We start from the raw sequence: 26,455 nt of genomic DNA, 5'->3' as shown, positions 1-26,455 counted from the left end.
TAAGAGAAACCCTATCCAAAACCACATAACTGAACCTAAGGATGATGGGTGAGCACAGTTTTCTTAATTTCATAATTTTTGCAGAATTTCTCTAAACTTTTGGCCTAGGATTGCCATGAAAAGAATGCTGAAACCTGGATGCCAATATTTAGAAAAGTATGGGAACCACTGGTATATTATTTTTTTTCCCTCATTATTGTTGACTCATAGGAAACTGTTATAATCATATTACACAACACTGTATAATTGTTCATCGCACCAGTCCTTGCCCCATTGAAGCTTTTGCCTAAACTTCCTATCACACTCACCAATTAGGGTTCATTTTGATAGAAGACAGTTAACCTACCCAGTATGTTATTTTGGTCTGTGGGTGGACACAAGCACCCATAGAAAAATAGTGAAAACATGGGGATAACCTACAAATCCATATTCAAAACTGAACTTGTGTAGCAATAATGCTAACTACCTTACCACTGTGCTTTTCTATTTATAGAGCACATAAATTGCCAATCTTGGGGGTCTATTATCCAAGGTAGTTTTCACAAAATTATGCAGAAACTACAGTTTCTGCATAATTGTATTTTATCACTGCTATGTAAATAGTGTAATGCAGGAGATTTCACAGAAATCTGCAAAAGGCTAACTATTGGTGGTGACCGCAGGCCCCATTATTACAAATGGGGACTATGGTCTGACCTCTATGTACCAAACTAAGAAAAAGCTTAGCTTTCGGGGGTTTGGCCCTGTTTCATGCCATTCTCAAATTACATAATTTGCTTTATGCCTATGGAGGAATTTTTGCAGGAAAGGAATCTTGTGATCCATCTCCCGCAGCCTCTCCTTGGCACTGGGGATGATTCAATTTTTTTTAGCTCCTGTCTAAACTGCAAAGGAATTATTCAATTGTTTGCACAACTACCCCTGATGCTGCATTTATCATGGTTTGCTGCTCACATCCTCCTGAGGTGTGAGCCAAAACCCATGTAAAGTAGGGTTTGGGGGCTGGTCAGGCATGCCGTAACTGCAGCGCGCCGGTGACTTGGCACAGGAGAAGCTGATTAACATTTTTTTATACTGTGCGTTCTCCTGCAAGAAAGGGGCATAGGTAGCACAAACAATTCAATAGCTCCCGTGCAGTTTAGATGGGAGCAATCAACCATTGACCCGCCCCACCGTTCGATTTTTGCACAGTCTAATTTTCTGACGTCACTCCCTCCAATATGCCGGCAGTGCCGTAATTATTATTACATAAGCCCATTGGGGTGGACTTTTATATCCATGCGCAGTCCTCCAACTTTCAAAAGTGCTGCACGTTACCCTTATATTTCAAGAATCATAAAAGGCCTGAAAGGGTCTTGGCCAATTCCACAACCCTCATATGTCCCTCACATACTCGCTCAAATTTCACCACCTTCCCCAAAATGCACCCACATTCTCTCTTTACTCCAAAACTCATTACACACCTCTCCCACTTACCTTTCAACTAGTCCGCAAAGGAATGAGGGAGTGGGCACTGTATTCCCTCCTCTGATGTTTATTAACATTTATATAGGGCCAATTATGCTTTACAATTGGTATGCTGTGCGACTTGTCTGTGTTGTGTAGAGTAGGTAACGTGATGCGGAAGTCAGCTGCTCCTGGTCAGTCATAGGGGTATATTTAAATCAATCAACATTATTGTTTTGTTTCTGGGCCTAAATCACACATTTACTAGCAGACAATTTTTGATTTTGTTTTTATGCTGCACTTGCTGTAGCTCCGAAGCTTTTTGTTCGAAGTCCCATGTTGACATAAGTGTTGCCCTAACATCAGTGATGGCGAAATACGTGCTATAGCGCGTTTTTATGCGATACAGGAAGTGAGAGACTTTTAAAATGACCGGGTCCCATGGGCCCCGATCACGAGTCCCTCACTTGTGTGCTTTCTGCAGGGAAGCCAATCACCGCCGGCGGTGATTGGTTGGGGAGATGCTGCTGGCAGTGACTGACTTCTGCGGCCACAGCAGCCAATCACCGCCGGCAGCATTCACCAACCAATCACTGCTGGAGGCCTTTTATGATCCAAACGCCGCCGTCTGTGCTTTTCACCTGACTTCTGGTGTACGGGCGCTGGATCAGCTATTAATAAGCTATATACAGACAGCACAGTGTACTATACTGCACTTTACTTTCACTGGAGGAATCATGGCAAACTGGAGTGATGAAGTAATGGAGTTGCTGCGGATCAGGCATGAGGAAGTAATATGTAAACAGATAACTGGCACTGTCATGGATGTGATAACTTATCGCAACATCGGCAAAATGTTCGCTGCATCTGGATTCATCAGGAGCCAACAGCAGGTCGTCAATAAGCTGAAGGCACTGAAGAAGCAATTTCATAAGGTGAATGACCACAATAGAAAAAAGCAAGTGGTGCTGCCCGCATGGACTGGAAGTTCTTTGAGCTGTGTGCCAATGCATTTGGCCATACTGCATTAAGCAGACCTGTGACATAGTCATCTGCACTGCAAGCATTCCCCAGCCCCTCCTTTTCTTTACTGAAAACATAATTGTGAGCCAATAAAATCCTTTAAAAATGACATCACACTGTTTTAACATGGGCAACTCTGGTTGAGTTAAAAGGCACCAAATCTGCAATAACCCGGGTTATTAAGGCGATGTGAAAGGCCCTGACACTGGTCTGACCTGGGTTCAAAACCCGGGTCCAACCAGTGTTTGCGACGTGAAAGGGTTATTTGTTCAGCGCGATCACTGTACATACCACACTTGTCCTATACTATGAGCTTTTTCTGTGTGGCATTTAGATACCATTCAAGAATGACTCTGGGCCTAATTTGCTCTTCTCCAGGCTTATGGTCATGAATGAACACTTTGAATTAATGTGAGTAGTGCACTTAAGCTATGCAAACTGGGTACAGGCAGGAATATCACAGGACATAAGGCAGAGGTATGTGTTAATGAACTGAAAAGAGGACACCATTGATGAAGCAACTCTCCTTTGTTCTTATTTTAATCTGTATAGGTTCATTTTTAAACCCTGTAATATCCTCACTATAAAAATGTTAACCATTCCCTAAATGTGATAAGGACCCGTTCTGTTGCAGGAGGCAATGATTAATGTTCTTGCGCCATGCTATTACTTGTCCGATAAGCTGCGCATCTGCACAACGGTTACGTGTACGGTATAATGCTTAAGCATTTGAAAGTCCCTGATACCACTTGTCATACTTTTTTTTTAAATACATTTCTAATAACCAACCTGGGTTATTGATTGTGGGAACTGTATAGGCACTGTAAATGTGATGAAAATAGTCAGTGTAGCCCTTTCTTGAAATCCTTAACCAGTACCTGTGTTAGACATCCTAATCTGATTTATACTATAGTGCGAGGATGGCCAACCTGTTGCTCTCCAGCATGCCCTTACACCAATCAGCTGGTAAAGCATGCTGGGACTTGTAGTATCACAATAACTGGAGAGCCTCAGGTTGGCCAGGCCTGTGTATAGTGTGATTCTCTGTGTGACTCACAAGACTTTTACATACATTCAAATACATGAACTTTCTATACTACAATATTTTTTTTCTGGTGTCCAAGTCTTAAATACTTTTTTTTTTTTTTTTTTTTTTTTTAGCAGGAGGTCACGCTCTGCCTGATTTCAAAACTGCAAAATGCACCCTCCCTTTATAGTAGCACCCTGCTCAGTGCCAACCCCACCCATGGGCCACAAAGGGGGAAAAGTTGTCTAGCATGTCTAAGTGCTAGGCGTGCCCTCAAGAGTGATGAAAATGGGGTGTGTCTTGAGGATACGGCCCCTTTTCTCATGACCATGCCCCTCTTTCAGGGGTGCCTTATGCGCACGCATGAGTGCCCTTTTTACTGTCTAGCACTGTGCACTGCGCCGGATCTAGAATAAACAATACCAGGGGCGGATTGGGATGGAAAACCAGCCCGAGAATTTTTTGGAAGCAGCCCTAATGGAACAGGCTCAGTTGAGAGGATGGGGTCTGCTGAGGGGACAGGATACTCCCTCCTTATAGGGCCTGATTCTAAATTGGATGCAGTCGCGGCTATTACTAACTCTTTGCACGATGCACAGCGGTAAATACAGCGAAACACCAATACCGATGCAGTCAGGGGTGCCACAACATTTTTAGGTATGGGAGCGGTTAGGCACTTTGGGGAGGGATAGGGTTAGATACTGAGGGAAAAGGGTTGGGAGATGTATATAGAGAGAGAGATCTATCAAGCTGATGAGTGGCACTCTAGACGTGTGTGTACAGATGGGGAGATAAATATACTGTATATCTAGAGTGCCATTTGTCCACTTGCGCCATATATATATATATATATATATATATATATACAGGTTGAGTCTCCCATATCCAAATATTCCGAAATACGGAATAATTTTGGCATGACTGAGATAACGAAACCTTTGATTTTTAATGGTTCAATGCACACAAACTTTGTTTAAGGCACAAATTATTAAAAATATTGTATAAAATTACCTCCAGGCTGTGTATAAGGTGTGTATGACATATAAATTAATTTAATTTCTGAACACAAACTTTGCTTGAGCCACAAAATTATTGAAAATATTGTATAAAATTACCTGCAGGCTGTGTGTATAAGGTGTATATAACACATAAATGCATTCTGTGTATATTGGGGTCCCATTCCCAAGATATTTCATTATGATATGCAAATATTCCAAAATATGGAATATTCCGTTATCCAAAATGCCCCTGGTCCCAAGCATTTTGGATATGGGAGACTCAACCTGTATGTGTATATGTGTGTGTGTGTGTATATGTATATGTGTGTATATATATATATATATATATAATATATATATTAGTGTGTGTGTGTGTGTATATCAGATTATAAAAAAAAATGCTAGTGCCGATTGCAGGATACTATTATTACAGAGAGATCCTACTATACTTATATGAACAAAGGCAATACCTCTCATTTTCTTAGTCAAAAAAACAGGATGCTTCCGATGCTTGGGGTGTGTCACCTGCAGGTCTTTATCTGTAGGTGGCACCTTTTCACATCCTCATACAGGAAAGAAATATGACATTCGATATGCATTAACTTGTACTTCAATGTACGTTGTGTATCTCCTGTCTTGCCCATGTGGGTTAAACTACAGAGAGGAAATTCAACGAGCGATTGGCTCTGCATAGGAGTGCTATTCGACAGGCCCTGGAGTCTGGACATAGTGTCCAGGCACTTCCTTCTTACAGGCTAAGCATGGGGTAGCCTGTTTAAGGGCCATTATTATTATGATCATGAGCCAGTATCTAGACGTGGGGGTGATCAGTGCCGTTGAGAGCCTGGCACGGCCTGGGTAATGGAGGGGGCGTGGGCTAATCGCGGGAGGCGTGGCCACGCCGCCCCCTTGAAAAAAAAAAGAGAATGAGTCTTACAGCGCTGCGCTGTAAGCCCCCCCCAGCCCGGTGTTAAGCAGGAGGAGGGCGCGATCAGTTTCTCACAGCAGCCCAGCACACGCTGAGCTGCTGTGAGGGGGGGGGGGGGCGCGCGACGCCGGACCAGGGCCCGGGTAAACTGTACCCGCCCCCCCCATTACCCCCCGCCCGGCGCCCATGCCGGTGATAGAGGAAAAAAGCTGTTACAGAAGGAATCCAGATGGATTTATAGGTTGGGAACAATAATGGCCCCAAAAGGTCTGCATGAGACTCTAGGTTTGAAATGTTTTCTCTAAAGGTATTCTGCGTATATTATGATTGTTCACAGGTACTCTATTCTTGGAATGAAATATTCCTGGTATCATGCATCATATATACGTAATATTTAGGATAACGTGTAATGGCAATTGTTTATTTATGTATCAACTGGGTATCTATCGGGTTGGTTTGGAATATCTTAACTATTTAAAATGTATACCTTGGAATACTGTGCATAATATATTATACATAATTTTGTGGTGGTCAGTTAGGGGATATATGAATATAGGGGGCATTGTTCTGTATATAAACATCGATTGTTGTGTCAACCATCGATTGTTGGGTTAATTAATTTTAAGGTATTTAGAGGGTGTATATTATAATTGGGCACAGGTACTCGATTCATGGAATGAAATCTTCCTGGTATAATGCATTGTGTATGTAATATTTAGTAAAATGTTGTGGTGTATTTAACATGTGTGATGCTAATTGTTTATTATGGATTAATTTGGTTGGTCTGGAATATCTTATAGGTCTGTCTAGTATAGATATATTTTCAATTATGCAAAAAAAATGCTAGTTGCTCTGATCAGCTTCATTGCATAACACGGGTGCTTTTTTTTTTTTTCTATATTTTCAATTATGCAAAATTTAACTATGTAAAATTTATACCTTGGAACACTATGCATAATACACTACAGACAATTTTTTGGTGGTTAGCAGACGGGATATGTGAATATAGGGGGCATTGTTGTGCATATCAATATCGATTGTTGTGTCAAACATCGATTGTTGGGCTAATTATTTATTTTTATATTTTTTGTTAAAGTTCATATTTTAAATATTATGGTAATGAATTTATATTGCCTGGACTGCACTTAATGTGTGTGTAATATAAATATATATATAATCTATCCGGCATACTGATGTGCTGGTTATATCATATATATATATATATATATATATATATATATATTATTTGTTTTTATGGGTTGCCCAACAACGCTGAGTTGCGCTGACGGGGAGAGGAGAGCCGGTGATGTCATCGGACGGCGACGTGCTGTCTGGCAGCGTTGTCCGGGACTACCCTGCTCTCACCGGGTGTGGTGCTTCAGGATGTTGATTGGGTAAGTGCTATGTGGGTTTTGTCTGTTCATTTGGTGCTGTATGTCCCTGATGACGGGTTGAAGTTCCTGAAACGTAGGAATAAAGGACCGTTTTACTATTACTGTAAAGTCTCGTGAGTGGCTCTCTTTTGGTGTGTGTGTGTGTGTGTGTGTGTAATTTTTTTTTTTATATATATAGCAAGTGGAGCGGCAGGCAGACATATATTTTAGGTATAATACAACGGGTTACTTTCTGTCAGCTGTCACACTGTGTGATAGTCAGAATTTACAGGCTGCTGCTGTGCCCGGCATTCTGTGTGTGCACAGGCTGCTTGTTGTAGCAGCCAGCATGCACATAGATAGTTACACTAATCCTGCACAGAGGCCGGCTGGCAGCTGCAGAAAGCCTGGAGGCAAAATAGTCAGTGACAGGCTCCGCAAAGGATTATGGGAGGAGCAGCTGGGCATGTGCAGCAGCTCCCCCGGCGGCCATTTTCCTTTCCATACAGTGTGTGTAGCAGTCTGGAACGCTGCACGATCGGAGCTGAGCTCCGATTGCAGCAGCCGGGCCACCAAAGGAGAGGGGTGGGTGAGGGAAGTGCAAGCCGCCGGCCCCTAAAGGCAGCTAGGGGACCGGCCTAGCGGGAACCAGGCCGGCTTCCCGGCGGCCCAGTCCGCCCCTGAACAATACTACAGTAAACAGTTCCTACTATAATTTTTAAAAACTCTGCGTGATGCACGGTACTCTCTGAATTCCAATTCCAGAAGGAAAGGTTTACTTATAGTGACACTATCTTCCAGTGGATATTTTCTACCAACTAAGTATTGTTAAGACTTGGACACTAGAAAAAAAACAAATGTGGTATAGAAACAGTTCATGTACTTGAATGTATGTAAATGGCCTAATCGTCACACCAAGAATCATCTTATAACAAGGGAATTGTTGGTTTGGGTTCCCCCTACTACAAAAGTTAAAATGACACAACTAAAAAAATTTATTGAATAACTTACTCCCCAAACACTTGTTTACATTAAATATAAGATTGCCATACAGAAGGAAAGCATGCTTAGTGCAGTTTTACATATGTACCACCTTTTGTTTGAAATCGGTACAAAGAATATAAGCTCGTATACCCCTGTCCTAAGGTTGGTGGTGTTTTTTTTTTATTATTATTTTTTTCTTTGCACACACCACACTTGACGTTATGCCTGGTTGATAGAATAGTTGAAGGAAATGTCTCTATTGAGGAGGATTGGCAAAACTACATTACAACAGTGTCAATTTAAATAACCTCATTACAACAATACACTTCTCTTTTTTGACTGGAGACAGAAATGAGCTAGAAACATGACCGCATAACACACTAAACCATCTTGGCCTTGTATTGGCATTCACCCTCAGTCCGGGCACCGGATCTAGAAAGGGACAGTCCTGCGCGCATGCCTGAAAAGGGGGTGTGCTCATGAGAAAAAGCGGGACATGTCTTTAAGACGCGCCGCCCTCTTCATCACTCTTGGGGGCGTATCCTACACTGACCGACATGCTGGGTAGCCCCAAGCTCTCCTGTCTGTCAATTGTTGCGCATCTATTCACCGGCGGTGATCGCTGCACCGCAATTTTTCCTACCCGCGGGACTGCACCCGCTATGTTTTAGCGAGGTGCCACCAAAAGGGCAGGGCGCATTCTGCTCTCTTGAAATTGGGCAGGGCGCAGTGCCCCGCTAAAACAGTTTAGCGAGAATGCTATTGTATTATGTAAATACCATTGATCATGAAGCTGGTCATCATACATATTGTGATCATAATCGCAAAAGACCAGAGTAAAATCCAACAGAAGTTTTTCTCATCACAAGCAGATAATACAGGTCAGTGCCATGTTAACAGGCAAGATGTTACAGCAGGTACACAGAGTCTAGCATTCCCGCTAGGCTGTTTTAGCGGGGCGCGGCGCCCTGTCCTCCTTCTGGAGGGCAGAAAGCACCCTGCCCTCACAGCCTGCGGGTGCCATCCTCACCTGTGGGACGCAGTGTCCCGCGGGTGGAGAAACGTGCGGTGACCCGGTCACCACCGGAGAATAGACGCTGGGCACATGCGCCCGGCATCTATTCTCCCTTTCTGCAGCGCTTGGGGGCTGCCCGGCGTGTCCTTAAGTGCCGGGCACGCCCCCAAGTATGACGAAAAGGGGACGCGTCTTATAGACACGCCCCCCTTTTCATGACCACGCACAAGGTTGCCCTCTCTAGGAGCTAGAGTGAACACTAAGGGCCTGATTCAGAGCCGGACGCTCTGACCAGAGCGCTCGCTCTGATTCAGTGCCCTCCTACCTAAAAATGGAGCGGCCTCCTGGCCGCTCGCATAGCTGTGGGTGACCACCCACAGCATATGCGAGCGGCCAAAAAGATGGTTGCGATGGTCAGGACCATCGCGACCATCGGGCTTGCGACGAGACCCTGCGGTAGGGTCTCGGTGACCGCAAGCCCTGGAGTGATTTTGGCTCTATCAGAGCCAAAATCACTCCCACTGACATCACTAGTGATGTCAGTGGGGCCGGACCCAGACGGTAGGCGTTCCCATGGGAACGCCTCCATCTGGCAGCCACGCCCCCGGCACGCCCACCAAAGGGGGCATGCTGTCAGTCACCATCGACATCACGCCCCCTTTGGTGCGAGACCCGGAGCGACAGCTTGGCCGTCGCTGTCCGGGTCTTGCGCATGTGCACGACGGAGCTTCCTCCATTATGCGCATTGGGGTAACATCGACCCGCTTGCGAGCGTCCTGTGCTCGCGAGCGGGTCTGAATGACCCCCTAAGAGTCTTCCATACAGCAACACTGTTCTTTTAGTGGACCCTCAGGTCCAGGATCCCTAGCACTAGTCGCCACCGGGCCTATAACCTGGGCGACTAATTCAGTCAGGATCACTGGATTTGCACTGACACAACTTTAAAGACCGATTAACAGGTGCTGCTAATTAACCTTGCTTGTGGCTTACAAGTGATCCCAGGAAAACCTGGACTGGATCTCATTACCATGCTGTTTATTGCTCCATCTCTGCACAAACCTGCTGCTCCACATTAACTTCATGTGAAAGCATGCTGTGTCCCTGTCACAATATCTTAGTATAAATTTAAAAAAATAAAAAATCTGATCTGGTATGCAGGCCACTTTCTCCATAAACAACTTTCATTCGTGTGCTATTTTTTTCAGATTGTACAAGAAAATCGGAATTAGAAATATTGATTACACACTTTCTGAACAAGTGGCTTTAGTATTCCAACCTGGAGGGACCTACAAGGAAAACAACCTTGGTGCCAGTGGGCACAAAGAGTCCTCTGCATCAGCTGCGGCGCATGGTGCTGAAGGACATAAAGAATGACCCTGATGTGAGTGCTGGATTGCATCCCCCCGTGGGTTCAAGCAAAAGACGAATGAGCGACTCTGGGTGCAGATCTTCACTGCCACACAAATCCAAAATTAGGAAAGGCATTCTGCAAAAAGGAGTAGACGATTGCTTTGTAGGCACTTGTAGTGGGCATAACCTAAGGAATATGTGCTCTGACCTCACAAATAGCTTAGGCACGGGCTCTGTGGTCCTCCAAAGTAAAGACTTAAGGAAGAGTGGTAAAGCAGACAGCTCAAATCGAGGAGAATTAGAGAATGATGATGGAATGGTCCCAACTGTTATAGCAAAAAATGTGTCGCTATTGCCCTCTAAAATTAGATTTTCCTCTCCTGAGCGTCATTCAGCATCTAAACTGTTAAGCACCTCTAGTATGTCCGTGTCCTATTTTGCAGACCCCACAGATTACAACGAAAATGAGGAGCTGGAGTCTTCTGAGATCACAGTTGACAATGGTAACAAATATTTCAGCACTCCAATGGCATCAAAAAAAGTCAAGAAGAAACTTACTCCTGTCATAGAGTTAGATATTGAGACATCAGAGGATTGGAGAAGTAAAGACAAAATATCCAGTATGGATGTCATTCCCAAGAATTCATATTCTGTGGATGTCCTGCCACAGGAAAGTCCTACACAGACTCCCCTATACAGAAGTTTTTTTGCTGTTGAGTGCCAAGGAATAGTTAACCAGATAGAGGGTATAGAGGCAGTTGTGAAGAGTCCAGTGAAGCGGAAAGTGGAGGAGTTAGATGTGTCTACGATTGATGCAGAACCTCCTCCCTACGACTGTACACCAATGAAGTCAATGCTGGCCTGTGAAGTGGCCAGTATGATGCATTCCCTGGAAAACAGTCCTATAAAGGAGGGGGTATCATTATTTGGGGAGAGTTTGCTGGATCTGGAAAAGATGGACCCGCATCTTCATGACTTTAATGTATCTGATTGCATCAAAGATCAATCTTTGAGTAACTCTGGAATTGAAGGGATTTCTTATTTAAGTGATAGACTGAATAGGAGTTGTAGTAAGAAAAGACCGAAGATTGAACAGCTTGATAAGAATGAGTGTGAAATAAAGTCTACATGCCAAACTGAGGTGATGGGACCTTTAGCAAGCGTGACAGAACATTTCATACCTTTAATACTCCAACAGTTCGAGAACAAAAAGGCTTGTGACATTGAGTCTGTGAGTGGCTCTGCCAACAACAAGAGTGGCTTGATCAATACCACGCAAAACCCAAAATCCCATGCTCTAGTTGACACAACTCAAGTAATGAAGATTGAGCACAAATTTATTGACAACCTAATTGAACCAGCTGTTTTAATGCACAATGATTCCATTGCAATGAATATCAAAGTGATAGAGTCCTCACCCAAACACTTGGCCAATACCACACAGACTATTTCGGCAGTGCATGAGGACTTGACCGTAGGCAGTTCTATGCAGTTAAATGAAGGAAATCTGAGTAAACAATGTTCCAATATTACACAGGACATTCTGATGATTTGTGATGGGCTCCTCCCTCCTATCACTACCAATCAGGTTATTAAGGTAGTAGAGAAAACTATCAACCTAACACTAGACATTACATCCATGCATAAGGTGACTACAGAAAATACTACTCATGTGATTGAATCAGTGCCACAAACACCGAACATCACGCAGGACATTTCATCCATGCATGAGGAAATCAATATAGCCAATACCACTCAAGTGATTGATCTGGTTCCACAAACCTCTGCCACCATCACAGAGGAAGTTTTATTAATACAAGAGGAAGTCGATCCAGCCAATACAACACAGGTAATTGAAGTCGAACAACAAAACACTGCCAGCACCACACAGGACATTTCATCAATGCATGAGGAGGTTGCTGCTGCCAATACAACACAGGTAATTGAAGTAGAACAACAAAACACTGCCAGCACCACACAGGACATTTCATCAATGCATGAGGAGGTTGCTGCTGCCAATACAACACAGGTAATTGAAGTAGAACAACAAAACACTGCCAGCACCACACAGGACATTCCATCAATACATGAGGTTGCTGCAATTAATACAACACAGGTAATTGAAGTAGGACTTCAATCCTCTACCAACACCACACAGGACATTGTATCAAAATATGAGGAGGTTGCTGCAACCAATTCAACACAGGTAATTGAAGTAGGTCCGCAGTCATCTGCCAACACCACACAGGACATTGTATCAATACATGAGGAGATCCATACAGCTCCTAGCATACTAATAATGGAAGTAGTGCCACAATTGCCTGCCCGTAATATTGAAGTTAATGCATTGCTGCATGAGGTCATTATAACTGACCCCACACAGGTCACTACAGCCAGTACAATACAGGTAATTGAGGTAGGGCCTCAATCCTCTGCCAACACCACTCAGGACATAGTATCAATATGTGAAGAGATCCCTAACCCCCCTGACATAGAAATAATGGAAGTAGTGCCGCAGTTGACTGCCAGTAATACAGAAGTTATTGCATTTATGGATGAGGTCATTACAGTCAACACAGATGACCTTAAGATTGCTTCTAAAGCTTCAACTAATGGAACACAGTCTACTACTTCAATTCATGATGAAGTCATTACAACTAATAATCAAGAACCTGTGGCAGTGTCGAATACTTCTGGCAGCACCAAACTGGAGATTTCTGCTGTAGATGTGATTGAGGCACCTAAAGATGCTTTGCCAAAAACTGCCTACAATGCGTCACAGAATGTTGCTTTATTGCTTGATGAGGTCCTTATAACAAATACTCAGTTGTTTGAAGCTGTGCCCCAAACACCTTCAAGTACAATCCTGGATACGACTGGAAGACATGGCACTGTGTTAGTTGATCTAGCATTTCTAGGTGCAACTGAACACCATAGTTATAAAGCCAAGCAAATGTTTGCAGAGGTCTCAGAAGGCAGCCATATTCCTTCTCCAAAAGAGGTTCTTGTCCACAGTGTACGACTATCTGTGTCACCCTCAGATTATCTGGTCACTGAAAATAAAGAGGACACATGGGTACTGAATGGTCATGAGAATGTTGATATCCCATCTATCCTCCACCCACAAGAAACTTTATACCTCAATGAAGCAAATGTTACGCAGATGTCAGAGTCCGCAGGAGACCAAATTCTGGAAGTTGATATGGCTTGTGGGGTAACTGATCATGGCACACTAGTTGGCACCATTGCACAGACCAAAACCAATGTTACAGAAGGGGAGTTGTCAAATGCAGTTGAAGAAAAATGCTGTAAAAGTGATGTAGTGTTAGCTTCCTTGCAGAATGAAATGGATACCTGTAAGGAATCAAATGTTTATCCATTGCCCTCAGAATCTTGTAGCATGATCCAGGAAGAAGAAAATGTCCATGATGTGAGTGTCTTTTCTGCTGGGTCACTCTCTTTTGTCACTTCCACACCTGTTCCAGGTTTTAATAACTTTCAGTTTCAGAAACCATGCCGAGACTCTCTGCACCAGGACCCCAATGTGTCCCTTGGCTCTATAACAGAAGAGTCCGCAAAGAAGGTTCCAGTGCAACAGGGGCTTACCACACAACTCAAGTCTCTGGGAGTGCAAGAATTGAATACCAACCAAATGAAACAAATATCAAGGCACGCGATGCTGCCACCCTGTATAGAAAGATGCATACGCCCTCCCTCAGGGCTAATACACAGACAGATACCTCCAACATCTGGCATTCCTTCTGCCCGACGATCTTTAGCTCTATTTAATACCACTGGTCAGAATCCGGCAAAGGAGCCAATGTTCTCTAAAAATACACCAAGGGGTATCCCTGGCAGAGGAATTATCCGGCCCCCACTGGCTCGCCAAAGTTTGCCAAGAGTTGGTCCCGGGAACTTGAAGCAAAATACAGAGGGGACAGGAGCAAGCATAACAAACAAGTCTAAAGGAAGCAGCTTTAGGGCTCCCAAAGCTGCCACTGCAAAGGTTTGTAGGAAACGTATGTTTAAGCTAAACCATTTCTAGATCTTGTATTCATTTTTTAAAATGTTGCATTAATTTTCACTGATTTCAATATCCCTGGCTGTGCTCCTTTCTCTCTTCACTATGCAGACACTGCCTACTGCTACACAGTCCCAGTTACCCATTGCCCCCTCTTTGGTTAAACCACCCTCCCGATTGTGTGCACCAAACAGTGGACGTTTCTCAGTTGGGGTTCAGAACGCCACTACCAACCTACAGGATCCTGCATGTGGAGAAGCGGTTAATAGTGTGCGTCCACTAACATCTGCTGGTAAGGAAATGTAGAGATGTGATTTTTAGATCAAAACTAATTTATATACAAATTAATTTTCTTGTCTCCCACAGAAGTAGAAACTAACCTGCCAAAACAAGGCATTACATCCATACGCCCCTCTTTGCTATTACGTTCTCAGAGAGCTTCTCCAAAATTTAAATCCAACCTCCCAGGTGAGAAGTAGCCAATTGAAATAAAGCTGGGAATTGTGTAAACCTCCAAATAAGGTTTCCATAGCCCACTTCAACGATCTCTACTGCTCCCTCCCCAAAACTGGTGTGTGTGTGATGCCGCGTATCCACTAGCCGACAATCAAGGACTGCATGATAACGATATCATTCTCGTGCAGTCGTTCATTGTACTGTGCAGTGCCCACACTGAACGATATGTCGTTCAGTGCAGGCACCTTCCCTCATCCCTGAACATGGTCAACCTGACGATATCGTCAGGCTGACCAATGTCAAAAGTGACCAGCGGGAGCCTGCATCGCTGGTCATTTGACATTTTCTGGACGATTTTTAAACGATTAATGAGCGAGTGAAAGATGTCGTTATCGTTCATTCGTTCATTTTAATCGGCAAGTGGATATGCACCTTTACAGTAAATTAGATGCCTGTGTTCAGTTCAATGTAGAGCTCTGTATAGACTTATGTTTTTGATAGCCTGGTATTAAGGACCTCATTCAGAGTCTGTCGAAGCGGCCGCTCGGTCGTGAGGGAAAAGGGGCCGTATATGCAAATGATTCCCTCGCAAGTTGCGTCCCTAAGGTCGGATCGGTAGCCGACCAAGGGGAGGAAGCGGTCGGTAGACAAAAAAATACGCCCCCTTCTCGTACGCATTACACGTCATCTCCGGCATATAAGGATTAATCGAGACAATCGGGTACCATCGGAACTGGTCATAGAGCTTTAAGGTTGACCATACCCTCTCTTAAGCTCTACAATCATGTCAGTGTAAAAACCTCCCATGTCACATGTGCCATGACGCTACTTTAATTATGCACTCCCATAAACCGTATGCACTCCCACAAAACGCCGTTCGCATAATTAGGCACGCCTGCGTTCGGTTCTCCACTCCCCCGTTTTCAAGCACCTTCCCCTGTTACCACCGACAAACTCCTCAATCTGTCACACAAACTACCGACCTGGCTGTGTTCAAGGAGAGAGAAATTTCTGATAGTAGCGGCTAGTTTGCGCACGCGCATTGCGAACTTTATGCATGCGCAGTATAGCGAACATCGGTGGCGTACGACCGTGCGGCCTCTTCGACCGACTCTGAATGAGGTCCTAAATCTCCTGGTAGTCTGCTCTTACATTAGAGAAGCTGAGCTTGAGGGCATATTTCTATTCAGGAATGTTTGTCTGTTTCAGGGTTACTGGTAAAGAAAGCTCTTCCTGCACTAGGGTCGCGCAAGGAAATTGGTTCTACAAAATGTGAGAGTTTGTCTGCAAGATTCTCCACAAAACAGATTCCTCCATCTGCAGCAAATCTACACAAATCTGCCTCCCTCCATAGCAGTGTAAAATCTAGCTCTGCACGTTCTATTGAGCTACCTACAGAGAACCAGGAAAACCTTAATTTTCCCTTATCTTCCCTAGAAGCAAGTGCAAGCCTTCCAGCCACTACTTCTGGTAGGTTTTATATATTTGCTTGTTACAATACAGTGGACAGGGGCAGGCACACTTTTTGTAAAATCCAGGATAGTAAGGGAAATATCTCCTATGAATATATACAACCAAACGTGTGGACTCTGATCATTGCCAATTGTTCCTTCTAACTTCAATTAAATCTTCTCTGTATACTTGGAACAAGGAGACTCAAGGTGGGTACACACCAGACAGATCTTTCTACCGACCCACCATTGGACAGAGCGGCCGATCAGGTAAGCTATACACACTTACCGATCATCGGCCGCTCGATGTGTCGGTGCTGACATCACAACTGGGTGGGCATTTAAATTTGCACACCCAGCTGTGATGTCAATCACTGGTGGTCCCTGCAAGGTGTTTGTGCCCATACACACTGCAATGCGCCGATATATATGCAGCTATAGCGGCCATCTGCTGTGCTGCAGAACATGCGATTTGTGTGAATGACGTTGTTCAAATCTATCCAAGGTACACGCCTGCCAGCCCACTCTCGATGTATCGGCCGTTCGATATATCACACAGAACGATGTGTAGCCGGCCGATCTGACTGGCAACGGGACAGCATCGGCAAGTGCATACACACTTGCACGATGCAGTGGGTGATGGCGTGATATAGGATGCCATGCTGCATTCGTACCATGGCATTCTACACGATATCTTCTGATTGACCGCGCAGCATGGCCAACCAGAACATCTCCTGCGACAGCGGGAGCGCGCATATCGGGCATACACACTTCAGGATATGCTAGATTTGTCATTCCTATTTGCCCAGAAACTATAAATCGAGCCGATATTGTTTGTGTGTACTCGGCATTAGAAAGGTAGGTGCCAATACCGATGTCAACTTGTGTCTGTGGTTTCACAGCCTGCTCCCTAATACAGGTATAGTTGAACAATGGGGAATGAAAACAGTTGATATTATTCCAAACAAAAACATTTGGACAGAAGATATCTAGCCTTATTTTGGTTGATGTAATTAGGATCAGACTGGGCATCCTCCTTAATGCAATAATTGCTCACTTATCTCCAAAAACCTTTTTAGAGGTAACCTCAGTGCGGCCCTCCCCCCATCCCCTTTTCTATTACAACAACCTCACTAGTTCTCTACCAATCTAAACATTTTGGACTGGGCCACTGCACTCTGCTTGTGTTTGTCTCCTGAGATCTATATAAGCTAATACGTTATGAGCACTGACAAAGGTTTCATAATTCATCTAACTTTTCACCTATTTTGGAGTAGCTCAGTAGTTCTGATTTGGATATTCATGTATTCAATTGGATGGCTTGGAGCTGGTTTTACATTTAGTAAAGGGGTGGGAGGAGAAAGAAGCTGGATGGAATAGTTCCATGATTTATTATTGCCAGTGTTCTCCTCAGGAACAATTTTTGGACCCTCCACACAGCTTTATTTTTTTTTTTTTAAATGACATGCTACCCAGCACTATCCTGCTCCAGTAGTCTGACTGCCAAAATCAGAGTCACACTTGCGTTTCTGTGCCAGGAACAGTAATAGAGGGCCTGATTCAGTTGCGGACGCAGCTCAGTCTTTTACACAGATTCTTGATGATCGCGAATCTGTGCATGCACCGGACCTGTACTGCGCATATGCAGTACTGTCAGTGATTGACAGTCTGCTGTGGTTTCGGGGCGGGGAGAGGGCATCGACTGTTTCCCAAAACAGAGGTGGTGTAGCCGTCGTTGTTGCAGAGTGACGAGGCCAGGATCTCCGACAGCTGGTTATAATTTCCTGCACACTTTTCAGCATCAACGGCAGCCAGCTTGCATGACCTCATGGGTCACTTGGCCGATGGGATCGAAGATGATCCAATATTATGCAGCTTGGACCAGTAATGCATGCAGGAGGCATGACTCCTCCTGCTGCAATACCATATTAGAGCTATCGCAGCTGCTACCATGTTAGTAGCTGCGATTACTAGTGCATCCGCAGCAGAATTAGCCCAAGAAATCCCTCTCACGTTTTTAAGAGGCAGGGTGTGGTTTGGACAACTGGAACTGCAGAGGGTAGATGGAGACAGCAGATGTGTACTGTCTGTGTGCATTGCTGGACACCATTATATATGTGTACAGCCAACAAGTGGGCAATATTAGCAGGAGGTGTATCTGCGTTTAGCCAGATTACACTGCTGCCACCCGGCTACTTCATAATGCCAACCAACTGGCAATTCATATGCATTAGTCAATGGCAGGAAAGTGCCAAGGATTACGCCTATTAAATCTATCCTTGCTCCTATGGCACAGGGAGCCCTAAGAGCAGAATGTGATAGGGTAAAAGATGCACGTGCGCAATTTGAAAAGCAAGTTGTGCAAACGTCCAACTCTGAATGAGGTCCTGTGTGTCTGAGGCTCCCAGATTACCATTGGTAAATGTTAACTCCTGGTAAATGTGTGTAGATAATGTAATGTTGAGAGTATTCCTGAATGTGTAGAATGTGTCCAGGTTATCACATTGTATGCATTATTTTACCTTTCTTATTTACACTTATTTTACTTAATCATATATTTTATTTTCTTTTTTTAACAGTGCAAACTGAATCAGGGAAATGCCTCCACCTAGAGGTATGTAACAGTTTAGTGTGACTTGTAGGTTTTGTTTCTTATGGATCATACTTTCAATAGATAAAATGTATCAGGAGGCTGCATACATAAACCTATTCAAGTTATAGTATTTTTCTAAAGTCTGTAAGATTATTGTGTTTTTTGTTTTATTTTTTATTTATATCATTAAAAATTCAGAAATCTTTGTATATGTGGTCCTCTTAGCCAGTTTTCTCTATCTATAATCCCTGATTTCTGAAAACCCTCCTGTCAATCTTATACCACCGTGGTGGTGATTTCTGGCTGTGAGGACAAATCAATTAGCAGAGATGCTTGCAAAGTCGTGGAGAGAGTCTGATTTTTCTCTGCACACTTCAATAGAAGTGTGCAGGAAAATGGTGCATTGTTGGGGCACTATAATGACCAGTGATGTGTACAGTGTTACTGCACATAACTATCAATTGCTCCCTAATACTGACTGGGTACATGATGTAGGGGCAGGGGTAGTGTCTGATGTGACTTAAGTTTTAGGATGACGTATTTGGGGCTTGCCCCGATGGTCTGAAAGTGTAAGAGCTAGCAACATGGAAACATTCGCTCCCTAAATGTCTTTCAGAGGAGTAGCAGTAAGTGGTCTAGTTTATACATTGCTTCCTTTGTTTTTATTAAGAGTAATGGGGCATACACATGGTCAGACTTGCTAGATGGACGATTTGACCAACTATTTCATGAACGATTTCTCACTGACAGTATTAAAATGAATAAAATTGTCCAAATCTGTCTGCAAACAGTCGATCTGACATGTGGGAACGCACATCGTTGGTCGATGCATGCCCTACATGTCAAAGATATGAACGATTTGTACAATTATTATCGTTCTTATCTGATTAGAAATCTGACTGTGTATGCACCATTAGAATGACTGCATAACTACTAAGTTGTTGGGGTTTTTTTTTTCTCTAATCCGCAATTAAGTCACTCTTGCATCCTTGGTGGGGTTTTTTTTTTTTTTTTAAATTGCGTTTATAAGAAGGCTTTTAGTAACTTTTGTCATCTCAAACAAAAATTCAGACAAGACAAATTAAACAAGGTAATAAAATTAAGCCGCAGATTTAAAATAATAAACTGAAACATTGTTTTCTGTCGCTCTGAATTTTTATTATGTTATTTATTCTCCAGACTATTTTTATTTATTTTTTTCTTCTAGACCTGTAAGTGCTGTCATGTGAGGCATAGCCAGCTATTGCAGGAGCTTGAAGACCTCAAGAAACTTCTTGGTGAGTATAATGTATTTTATATATAATTAATTTAATTTTTTTACACCAACTTCCTTATCCTGCACTTAGTACCCTCTAACACAGATCTTAATACTTAATTCCTCCTACAGGTGGGCTCTGAAAAAAAACCAAAAGCAAGAGGGTGCTGATAACAACATATTTTTTTCAGAAAATTATTGTGTGGATACCACAAATATAAAGGGCCGTAATGTTTTATTTTTAACTTACAAGAGTGTGGGCACTTGACCATCTTTAAAATGTATTGTATTTCAAAGTCTGACTTTGGTAATTAATGTTTGTCTCCTTTTCTGCACATTGATCCTTAATGTTATGGCTGAGCAGAGAAGCTCTCACCCACTTGCTGACCAGTCTAGTCGTGGGCACACACTCTGTTCTCTTTGAGGTGGTGACCATCTAAGGGATGTGATATTCAAACCTTTAATGGTGTGTATACACTACACGATATGCTCTCTGAGCGATATCGTGTAGTGTTGTCCCCGGCAGGCTGTGCTCAATGTCGTTCATGACATTGAGCACAGCCGCTGAACGATATCATTAACGATATCGTTCAGCGCCGGGCTCTCTCCCCCATTCCCTGACATGCAGCAACTTGACGAGATCGTCAGGTTGGCCGGCTTGTCAGCTCGATGAACGATAATGACTAACGACCCGCGGGAATGCGCGTCGTCATTGTTTATCTTTTTGGGGTTAAAAATGGACGATAAAGTGGATGACTGAACGATAACTATATAGTTATCGTTCAGTCGTCCACTTTATCACCCAGTGTGTACGCTCCTTAACAGTGCTATGAAGTCCTGAACCTTGGTTATGTGTTACACATAGGGCCTGATTCGCTACGGATTGCTATTGTGACCGCAGCTGCAATTATGCATGGAGGTCTGCTGTGAAAATATGCTAATGAATGCAATTGCAAAGCCTTAGCACGGCCAGCATAGAGACTCCCACTACCGCTGTCTCGCATCCGTAATACCTTGCAGTCCCCCTCGTTCAGAATTACAGCAGGTCCGAAATTGCTAACCTCGTTGCATGCAATGAGTACACAAGCTACGTATACCGTTGCAGTGGCTAATTTATGCACGCCCATGCAACGACGTTCAAACAGACTGGCACGCCTGCGTTACGCCTACCACTCCCACGTCACCACCGCCAAACGCTGACCTCCCGTCACTCACGCGTGAGTGATCACAGGGCGATCGTAATGCTAACTCACACACGCACTGTGATGCATGCGGCAGTAAGCACCATCGACCCATCTGCGTACGCTGTTGCGATCCGTGATGAATCTGGGCCTTTATAAATGTGCTTGTTCTAGTCCTAGATACTTGCTTTGAAAATGTTACATCATTATGGGACACCCTGTATATTCAGTGTGCATTAAAATAAATTGGCAAGTAGCTTATCTGGGGTGTCTTTAAAGTGGAAAGCTTCCTAATTGTCTACTTAGGCCAGTCTCTCTCTCTCTCTCTCTCTCTCTCTCTCTCTCTCTCTCTATCTCTATCTCTATCTCTATCTCTATCTCTCTCTCTATATCTCTCTCTCTATATCTCTCTATCTCTCTCTCTCTATCTCTCTCTCTATATATCTCTCTCTATATCTCTCTCTATATCTCTCTCTCTATATCTCTCTCTCTATATCTCTCTCTCTATATCTCTCTCTATATCCAATTAGCAAATCACTGATGCTTTTTGGAGTAGGGAGTACACCACAAACCCACATCTGGGTGTGAGCTCCTGGTAGATAGAAATCTCCTCAAACAGTGCAGCAAAATAAACAGCCACCAAACATTTTTTGCTGTATCTCATCCCTGATGGAGCTGGCCAACATGGTAACCTAGGACCCATATAATTTGTTCATTCAGATTGTTTTAAATGCACCCGAGCAACATGGCTGGCTTACTGATTAGAGGTCTTGATGACAACACTCCACTCCAGTACATTTCTAGGCAAAAATTTGATAGCAGAGAATTTTTTTTTTTTTCCAGTAATTCCCAGAAGATTGCCAAAGTGTTATATCCTTTTATAGAAATGTTTGTTATGGGTAATATCAATTGCAATACAAATTTTGTAACAGGCAATTGTATGGAAAGAACCATTAGCGCTCTAAAATGAAGAATCTATGCACAGCAATGGAACATTAAAAGATCTAGATCATGTTCTAAGATAAAATGTGCTGCTGCTTAATTCCCACAAGCCTCTCTAAAGGTGCATACACAGGTAACGATTTTTTGAATTTGTCGTTCATTAGAATAGTTCAAAAAATCGTTCAGTTTCTGAGTTATAACGATGAACGATAATCGTTCAAGCATGCTCCAGTTTGTAGATATCATTCATCATCCATTTCAGACTGTCCAACATAACGATTTTCATAAAGGGAAGGAACATTTTTCGTTCATCGTTGTAAAAATCGTTCATTACACTTCAAAAATCGTTCACTTTTTCAAGGGAAAATCTGACAGAAAATCGTTGGTTACAGAATCGTTGTGTGTGTGTATGCACCTTTACTCTGCCTAACAAAATACTTTGGATAGTGATTGAGATATATATATATTTTTCTATAAAATAGCTGATTCCAAATCTTGTGATCCATAATTTTTTGCCTCTGCTTAATACCTGTATCTCCTCCTTTCATGGTCTTCCTCTTAGGGTATGGCAGTGGCAAGGTAGTGGTACTTACAACTGTCTAGTGTGGGTCTCTCACTGTATTTTGTTCAATTAAACAAAAGATGATGAAAATCATTTTTAGAATTTTTTTAGTAGTGTCCTGCACGAAGTAGCTTAAGCAGCTACAAAATGCGTCATCGATTAACTCCTGTATTGGGCCCATCTATGTAAAGTGCAACTTGCCCAGTTGCATTGGTTGCAAACATAGATTTAAACTGCAGATTTATAGTGTTTCTGAATGTTTTAGTGCTCACAAGGACTGAGCTTCCGTAGAACAACCACATTCCACCTTATCATAAATATCACTTCAAGCACAACCCTATTGTCTACTCATATAGTGTATGGCAAGAGCAGTTTAGGAAAGACTACTAGCATAGTTTCTATCATTGCGCTTGAAGTATATTTTATTGTTTACAGTAACAGAAGAATGTAGTGATGACCTTTCCCCTATTATATTTTATAAATGGATTATTTACTACGACACTTCAGACTATTAACTTCCACTCTACAGGACCTTTTGGCTTCCAAACTGTTGAAGTACAATTATCCGGTATACAATCGGGAAACCGGCTGCCTTAATACCGACAGCCGGCTTCCTGACTGTCATATTCCGGCGAGGGTGAAATGCCGGGCGTCTAGATGTAGACGCCTGACATTTTCCCGAAGCCGGGAGACAGGCGTCCAGCATCCCAATCGAAGGACAGCCGCGGGCTGGGGGAGGGTTAGGTTTAGGGCACCCGGGGCAGGACTTAGGGTTAGGCACCCCCACCGCGAGGGCTAGGCACCCACGGGGGGGACTTAGGGATAGGCACCCCCCCTGGGGTACTTAGGTTTAGGCAGCGGGGAAGGGGGGCTTAGGGTTAGGCACTTAGATCGGGAATTAGGATTAGGCACTTGGGGTGGAGGTTAGGGTTAGGCACTTAGAGGGGGGATTAGGGTTAGGCACTTGGGGAGGTTAGGGTTAGGCACCCCTAAGGAGGGTTAGGTTATACCATGCGGCCGGCGGTATTTCATATCGATTCCAACTATCTTGGTCCTCATGAAGCCTTTGTAGTTTTCCCTCTCCATGTGTGTACTCTATAAACTTTGTATATTAACAGTTTTGTGAAAACATTTTTTTTTTTTTTTTGCTTTATCAGGTAAAGTATAACTTGCAAAACCGGAGGAGGCTCACGTGGTTGCTATATACTGTAACATGAAGAAAACACTTCCGCTCAGGACTTGTGTTGCACATTAAACGGATTGCCAAGCTGCCTATAGTCATTGGATGGGACAGAAGCTGCTACTTTGTATGCACTAGCCATTGCTACTTAACTGTATCCTAAACTGACTGTGTAAATTCTGAATTTTGTATCATGTTTATCATTTGTGCTATTATATTGTAACTTATTTTAACTTTACATACTTTATAAAATAAACACTCATCACTTGCTGTGCTCCTTTTACTTTGGTCTTTTCTGGGCATTGGAATGAAAATGCTCCAGTGGGCATAACATACAGTGCCACGTTGGAGATGATTATCCAATACACTTTTTTCCCATTCCTTCCCTAGGGCCTCCACCATCTGTTCTAATAGAGAAACAATGTAAGAATCTAAATGGCAACTATATTTTATTTTATTTTTTTCAGCATGTACATAATTTTTACCTGTTAGAGTAGAACTGTACAACACAAAGCATGTTCTACTATTATACACAATTTGCTAGGTGGCCGGGTGGGGGCAGTGTAATCTGGCTGCACACAAAGTTACGGACTCTTGCAGATATTGCCAACTTGTTGGCTGGACACAAATATAATTGTGTACAGTGCTGCCTGCTGGCACACATTGCTGCCCTGCACCCTCCATCTACCCTCTGAAATGCTCTCACCATGCAAACCGGGACTTGCCTCTTAAAGACAGGGAGAGATCTCTGTTACTCTGCCTGACACAGTAAAGTAAGTAGAGCACTGGGTGGAGCATCTGTGAAACTGATCCTGGGGAGAACATCGGTCCAAATGTGCAAAAACCTAGTTTTTCAGAAAAGGCACAAGACACTTCCCATTCATCTGTCATTTTAAAACTTAAATCAAGTAATCTGGTATAATATTGATACACTATACAAAAGCAGAACCTTTGGCAGCCTCAGCTGGAGCATTCAGGTTTGCAATAACATACTAAAGGTAAAATATATCAGTAGTGCTCTGAGAAGCCGTTATTGCAGCAAATCTGTCTTGTAATGAGATTTAACAAAGCCATTTCTTTTTAAAAGAAACTACATATAACCAATGCAATATTGCTTATGTCTGTAAGGTTGCTCTGAATGCACCATATGACACTGGTCTCGCCCTGAGGTCATGGCTCAGTCTTACTCTGAAAGAAAATGGAGGAAAAAAAACATCAGCGTATTGCCTGCAATAACCTCATATCGATAGCGAAGCCATTGGTGTGGGTGCCACCATGAAGTCTGATACGGGAGTGAAGAGCATGCAAGGATTATATTTTCTACTTCAGGTTCCATCGGGTATCCACAGGATACCCTGGGGTATAGCCGATGGCGGCAGACATCCAGGCACCACAGAGTTAAAAATCTTCCATCCTCCGAGGATGCACTGGGGTCCCTCTCCTATACCCCGCCCCCGAGCCTCAGGCACTCAGTTTTCGTCGGTGCCTGGCCGAAGTCGGATGCACTGTACAGAGTGGGGGTTCTCTAAGGCCCCTGAAGTTTTTCAACGCAGCTGTGGCTGCACACCTAACGAGTGAACAACATGGACAGTCCATTCTGACGTCCATGTCGTCGCTCCTACACCCCGCTGGTACCAGAACGCCGGTACTGATCTGGGGGATCCTGGTGGGTAACTGGGGTCACAGCTAGCTGTGACCCCGGTTGCCCAGACTGTGGCCGGACTCAAGGGGATTGCAGGTAAGCGGCGTGGTCCCGCGGTGGGTCCTCGCCGAATAACACAGTCCTTAGTCCCCAGGCAGGGGGCTCCCTGGGGACTGGCTGCAGTGTGGACCAGGCTACTGATCCCTGCGCTTCCACTACCTCCTGGGACAGCGGGCTGGACAGAAACAGTAATGTCCAGCGTCCCAGGGGTTAAATGCACGCCAGGGGAGTGCGCTTTCCCAGCTCGGCAGCCGGCGCCTCCCCCGCTGCACATGGCCTCTCCACTGTGGTTAGGCATCTGCATGCGCTCCTCCCCTGGACCAGCCTCATTTCTGCTCCTCAGTGGCCATTTTCTGAACAACTTGGCAAGCGCTGCTGGACGCTGATAACGGCGGCATCGTGGTCTGGGTCCCCCCGCTTACCTCTCCTCCGGTGCAAGGTCAGTGTATGCAGCGCTGTTTCCTACCAGACTTAGGTCTGTGTAGTTGATAAAGCGCAGATAGTGCAGGGTTTTTTGTATTCTGCATTGTATGTGACTTAATGCTAGCTGCTGCCTGTTACTTACACTTTCACAACTGTCAGTCTTTTTTTTTTTTTTATTTAACTATCCCTTCTCTGCTAAAGCCCTTGCGGTGCGGTGTTGCAAGGGGGTTATTACCTCACTATACAGTTTATTGTGAGTGCGGTTGTCACATACAGCTCTGGGTCACACAGGATGTCTGACAGTGAGCTTGAGTTCTCCACTCAGCCTAAGTGTACTATATGCTTCGTACCACTGGCAGAGGGTGATGGTAACTCTGATGGGTTATGTATGGCGTGTTAGACAGGCACGGCCAATTTCTGTCACTGCACCTGTGCAGGAGCTACCGTGCGCTCGGTTTGCTAGGCACTTACAACCCTAGTGGGCCAGCTGGCGACACCCCCTGCGTTTCCCCAGATGGGGGGTCTCACAGCAGTCTATGGTGTTG

General features: G+C 43.8%; 1 protein-coding gene across 3 annotated transcripts in view; it reads left to right on the top strand.

Annotated features, from left to right (window-relative positions):
* The window catches only part of LOC148436254 (uncharacterized), a 35,223-nt gene extending 11,174 nt beyond the window's left edge, over positions 1-24,049 (top strand). For 2 of the 3 annotated variants that reach the window (XM_088465121.1, XM_088465122.1), the window contains exons 2-8: positions 10,000-14,150; positions 14,277-14,457; positions 14,532-14,633; positions 15,831-16,091; positions 18,652-18,686; positions 19,873-19,942; positions 23,763-24,049. In XM_088465121.1, coding sequence (XP_088321247.1) covers positions 10,143-14,150; positions 14,277-14,457; positions 14,532-14,633; positions 15,831-16,091; positions 18,652-18,686; positions 19,873-19,942; positions 23,763-23,773 — 4,668 coding nt within the window. In that variant the 5' untranslated portion in view covers positions 10,000-10,142 and the 3' untranslated portion in view covers positions 23,774-24,049. The remainder of the gene's footprint in view (positions 1-9,999; positions 14,151-14,276; positions 14,458-14,531; positions 14,634-15,830; positions 16,092-18,651; positions 18,687-19,872; positions 19,943-23,762) is intronic. The other variant, XM_088465123.1, reaches the window with a different exon arrangement.
* Positions 24,050-26,455: the final 2,406 nt, after the last annotated feature.

Source organism: Taudactylus pleione, unplaced genomic scaffold, assembly GCF_031769625.1.
Source record: "Taudactylus pleione unplaced genomic scaffold, aTauple2 ptg001865l, whole genome shotgun sequence".
NCBI classification, from domain to species: domain Eukaryota; kingdom Metazoa; phylum Chordata; class Amphibia; order Anura; family Myobatrachidae; genus Taudactylus; species Taudactylus pleione.
Note: the sequence above shows the minus strand (reverse complement) of the source record. Positions and strands in the feature narration are given on the sequence as shown.